The following is a 5,260-nucleotide window of genomic DNA, read 5'->3' as shown; positions in this document are numbered from 1 at the left end:
CCCAACCCCCCCCCCCCCCCCCCAAAAAAAAAGGCATGTTGGGCAGAAAACATTTCCAGCATACTCCCATCATGAAAGACATATAAGCAAATGTCAGGTAAAATAAGACATCTGTTAGAAGGACGGAATGGTATTGAAAATTCCCAGGGTCGGCTTGGGTTACCCAAGTGTTTTCTTCCCTTATCTCTGACTGCTTTAAATAATATAAAAATGCAGACTTGGCTGAGGTCCCAGCTCATCAGAGCACTTAAACATGCCCTTGACTGTAAAAATGTGCAAGGCTTACTGATGAGGAAGGGAAGAAGAAAGAAGTAGATCTGAAACTTTAAGATTAGTTTAGTGTGAACAAAGATGGGAATTTTATGTTGAGTACTGGTGTTTAGATAACTGTTTCTGAAAAATCTAACTGCAAATTTCGGCACTACCTTATCAATGCAATAATGATTACTTGGTTTTCTGCTGATCTATTAATGCAGCTAGTGCAAACATATTTCTAGACTAAGCAGACTAGGTCTAAACATTTTTAAATTAACTTATATTTTGTATTCATAAAATAAGAAAAATAACTCAGCATAACTGAATTTAATAATCTGTAAGGATCATATTTTTATGTTTATCTAAAATAATGTGTAAACCAAGAATTCAGGCAGTAACCGCGCTCAGAGCACAGAAGCATGTTCAACTTCCTGCTAACCATCATGCTACATGAAGTCACCGAGACCTCAGGGTACACGGCACTGCAACAGATTTTGCATAAGGAGTAAAAGGACACAGGGTATATGTCACCTTGCAGAATGCCTATCTACAAGTTCCATATTTTGGCTGATTTCTTTACCTCATCGTAGCTGTGACTGTGCAAGGGAATGAGGTTTATGGTGACAGGACAAATATGGAGAGCAAAAAAGCCAGAACCCCTGAAGATGGAACTAATTACCACTAGAAGCATGTAGTGGTACTATTCCTGAAACAATTCTAATAGCAAAAGGACACATTTCCAATATTTTTTGTGCCTGTTATCTAATTTTTTTATGACCACATGGCATATGAAAATATTATGTCTTCATAGAGATATAGATACAGCTACTGTAGTTAAGGAGTGGTGCTGAAAGTTAAGCACCTGAAGAGATGTATACAACCAGAATACGGTTGTGGCGCCCCTGTCAAAGCTCAGGGAAAAACAGGGAGTGTTAAAGCTGGCAGAATCTTCTGATGTGCAGTAGGTTCCTGTTCCTTTTGGGACTCTACATAAAAAATTAATACTAAAAGCTGTGTTTTTCTTTTAATTCAGAGACCAGTCATGTTAGCTATCATAAGCTCCTATTAAGCTACGTATGTATTTGTATTAGACAATGCCCCACAATACCTGCAATAGAAAAGCGTAAGAGATGGCTCATCCTCACATACTGTGCAACTATAAAAAAAAATCAGAGAAAGCAAAATGATTGAACTAAAAAGTATTATGCTATCTAAAAGAGTATACTGACCCCTTTCCAACAGAGTAGTGAGCTGATTGATAAGAAAAACACAACCTCTTTATCCCAATAAAATTAATATGTGCAGTTGTATCTGCTAGCGCTGTGAGGGGTGAATTTTCTAGTCTGTTTTAAAGCTCTGCTCATGCTGGCCTCCCGTTACAGTTGTCCACTATACAATCAGCAGATGCTTATTACTAACTATGAGCTTGCTTTCTTGCCTCTGCCACCTTTGGGGAATGCATTTAATTTATCTCCATTTAGGGCCTGTTCACCAGTACATGCCAAGTGTTAGATGTTAATGTCCTTCAGATGTCAGTCTGTGTAAAAGGGGCAATCTTTGAACCTTCCATTTGCTCTAGCTCTTCAAGGAAATTACTAAAATCAGCTGCTAGTCAAGCTGATGAGACCAGGGAATAGAAGAAAAATGTGCTGAATATTCTAATACTATTCTAAATTGTAATGTTTCCCCTGAGTTGAGAATGGCCTTAGAAATCAATTTTTTAACATTCATTTATGGTTTCCATTGTGGGGAAAAGTGTGGTCATAGCAGACCCTTAGAAGTTTCCTACTGTCTTTTCTCACTTTAGAGAGCAGACATTCCCTTTGCAGGAAGAGCTGCATGCATTTTCCCCATACAAAGTTCTTCAGCTCTCTGTGAATCAGAGAATGGTGTTTTTCAGTATTTTACCTCTGTCCACTTTCTTGTATTAATAAATTGACTTATTTTTCTTCAAACAGAAAACATGTAATAGCAATGCAAAGGAGATCGAAGAAAGGCATGAAAGCATGGTTCTCCTAAACAGAGGGTTGGCTTACCAATTTTTGTCACATCAGGAGAACCTTTCCGTTTGTGCCAACTGAGATTCCCAGACTGCAGTAGCAGGCATCACATCCAAGTGATACAAGGGTGCTCTGAAAAGTTAAATGACTCCTTCCTCTGCACAAGGCCAAGAAGAACAGGGTGCTCTTATACCTTCATAAACCTCCACCCTGCTGGGGCCCACTGTTACCACATTCTTAAACCCCCTTCCAGATTTGTAGCTGTCTCCATCTTCATGTTAATCCTTCTGAGAGTGAGCTCTATCTGCTCCTTCTTTTTATCACCACGAGGCTCCCATTGCCACGGGGGGGATGAAAATGTTAAATACTCCAATACTTAAACTTTTCATCTCTATTCTCTTGGGTTTGACTGGTTTTTAGAACTGTGATCTTTAAAATATATTAAATAATTTTCTTCCATTTTGTCCTACTTTAACCATGGATGATGTAAAACTTACCATCAACAAAACTTGGAAATGAGGACACTTTCTTTGTCTGTTGAGAAATAAAAATGGTATAGCTGTAACAAATAATTTTCACAAACTGAAATGAATTCATATTATATTTAAGCAGCTGACCATTGTTTTTAAAAAATCTAATTTCTCTGTATAACTTCTGCATAGCCACTATTTAGCACAGTGAAACACATTACATCACAGTAATTAACCCAAACTAACTGTTACATAGTGCTGTTTACCTGGAATCTCAAAGCATTTTAAGCAGATCCCACCACACTAAAAAAAATAAGGGAGGGTGGGATGAGAACATAAAAATGAGCTGGGAAATCAGCTGTCAAATGGACACTAGAAACTAGTGATTCCCAGTCCAATAGCTTGTCCATTAGATCACATTGTCTATTAATGATATCCCAAATTTCCAACTAAGAATATTTAACAATATTTTACAAAGCAAGATTCTGGGTCAGTGAGCAAAAAGAACCGTGTCCCTGATTGCACAGTACATAGCATTACACTTAATCGCAGCAAGGGCCACAACAGTGCTCCTTTTATGCTACCGTACCTATTCTCAATAAACAGATAGGGTCCTTCTGTTTGCTTGTTTTTTGCCAGCCTCCTCAGGTGTTCCTGTTTCCACCAGAGAGGTCAATTTCTCCATTATGTGAAAAGGCTCTAGAAACGTGCCTCTTCATTAATGTAACAGGCTAAAGGTTAAATATGTTCTATGTTTTTGAGATAACAGACTTCTGCTTTTAGGTTTCAACTTCATTTCATTGTGTCACCCCTCAAGCATAACCTCGTTCTGAATTCTTAGATGGTGTCTTTGCTCCAGTCTTCAGCGACAAGAGCAGGTCTGCCTATCGCTGCGTCTTCATCACAGCTGAATGAGCCAGGACACATCTTACCACAGAGGCCACTCAAAAAGATATGGATCATTTGAGCCCTCAGCACTGAATGATGTGCTTGATTTTAGGGGTTATTTAAAGAGAATTATTCCTGTGGGAATTAGTAGACCTTTGGTTGCAAAGACTGACACTGGGGGAAGGGAAGGAGGGAAGGAAAAAAAGCAGAAGCCAATTTCTTTTTGATGCTACTTTTGCTCTCCAGTAATCCAAAAAGAGAATTTCTGAAGTGTTCTCCCCATTCTGTATGTCATCAGAAAATTGTATGCTTGAGTACATGCTGTGGACGGTTACAATTCAAAGACGTTTCGGAATATGCAGACATGGTATTTATTGTCAGCACAGGAAAAGAAACAGAGCCTAAGTATGTGGGTTTGAGAGAGAGAAAGCTGACAATTCAGTGCCTGCTTTCGGTTGTGGAAGCCTGACTGCAGGAAGATACACAGCTAAACAGCCTAACGGCCTGAGGTACCTACCTCGGGTGTGTTATTATTGTCAACTGGTCCATTGAGGTCTGAACGCTGTTGCTTCCTTGGCTGTTCTAAACCATTGCACATCTATAACAAAAATGAGAAACGATTTCAAATCCCTTTGTCTTCTCAACAGCTTCAAAACAAAGTAGAGATTTCCATGGAAGTCAATGGTGCAAAGATAGAAAACTTTCACCAGACTAAATTACATTCAGAAAATTTTAATAAAAATTCATAAAACATTAACATATGAAACTGTATTTAGCGTCTTCTCCATTATTTTATGATAGTCATTGATCATTAAGCTGTTTCGTGTAGTTATTTACAGGTATTTATATGTAATTATTTATGTGCAATCAATATTCGTTATTGATACTGAAATATGTGATATATTTTGAATTTCCTATTGTAGTTTAGCAAACATGAGATTCATATAAAAATGCTGAGCTGTTTAATAAAAGCTCTACTCTGATGTAAATAATAAGGCATTTCAATTATCATTAAGTAGCAGTTAACACTACTGATTTAAATTTCTACTAAAGGATTTTATTTCAATGCAAATTTTTTCACATCAAATTAAGCCAAATGCTGACACATTCAAATTGTTCAGAAACCAATGTCAGAATTTTTAAATGTGCTCAGTACTGGACAAAATCGAAATAGTCCTAACAGCCACCTCTGATGTGAAAAACTGAGTCGTAGCATTCAATACAGAATTCTCTGTTCACGGGAGATACCTCATGGCATCTCCTTCCTTTTGGGCCAAGCCAACCGATACAACGCTGGCAGCACAGCTTCAGGCTTCTGAAGAAACATAAAAGGGAAAATCAAAAACCTTGCAAAAGGAAAACACTAAGTCTTTTAAACTATCGAACACTCTTTTTCTTCCAAGTTCCAAGATTGTCAGAATTTCTTCTCCAGACTGACACAAATCACTGAACACCAGCACCTAGCCCAGGGAGTGCCCATGTCCTCCCATACGTACCAAGAAAGGGAAGTTTTCATGACTCAGAGTTTCAGTGCTAGAAATCTGGAAAACCAAGGTGATTTCTGGAACAAATTTTTATGCTTTAGAATATTTCACTTTCCTTTTTTATTGATTTCCCCATTGTCGTGGTTTATAAAACCACGGGTAC

The 5,260-nt window shown here is 38.0% G+C and overlaps 1 protein-coding gene across 1 annotated transcript in view; it reads right to left on the bottom strand.

Annotated features, from left to right (window-relative positions):
- APBA2 (amyloid beta (A4) precursor protein-binding, family A, member 2) overlaps nucleotides 1-4,211 on the bottom strand; it is a gene marked incomplete at its 5' end in the record, with an annotated part of 34,162 nt that extends 29,951 nt beyond the window's left edge. Inside the window, 2 exons of the mRNA XM_010073882.1 lie at nucleotides 2,753-2,789; nucleotides 4,131-4,211. Coding sequence (XP_010072184.1) covers nucleotides 2,753-2,789; nucleotides 4,131-4,211 — 118 coding nt within the window. The remainder of the gene's footprint in view (nucleotides 1-2,752; nucleotides 2,790-4,130) is intronic.
- Between the last annotated feature and the right edge of the window lie 1,049 nt (nucleotides 4,212-5,260).

This window comes from Pterocles gutturalis, unplaced genomic scaffold (assembly GCF_000699245.1).
Source record: "Pterocles gutturalis isolate BGI_N339 unplaced genomic scaffold, ASM69924v1 scaffold46342, whole genome shotgun sequence".
NCBI lineage: Eukaryota > Metazoa > Chordata > Aves > Pterocliformes > Pteroclidae > Pterocles > Pterocles gutturalis.
Note: the sequence above shows the minus strand (reverse complement) of the source record. Positions and strands in the feature narration are given on the sequence as shown.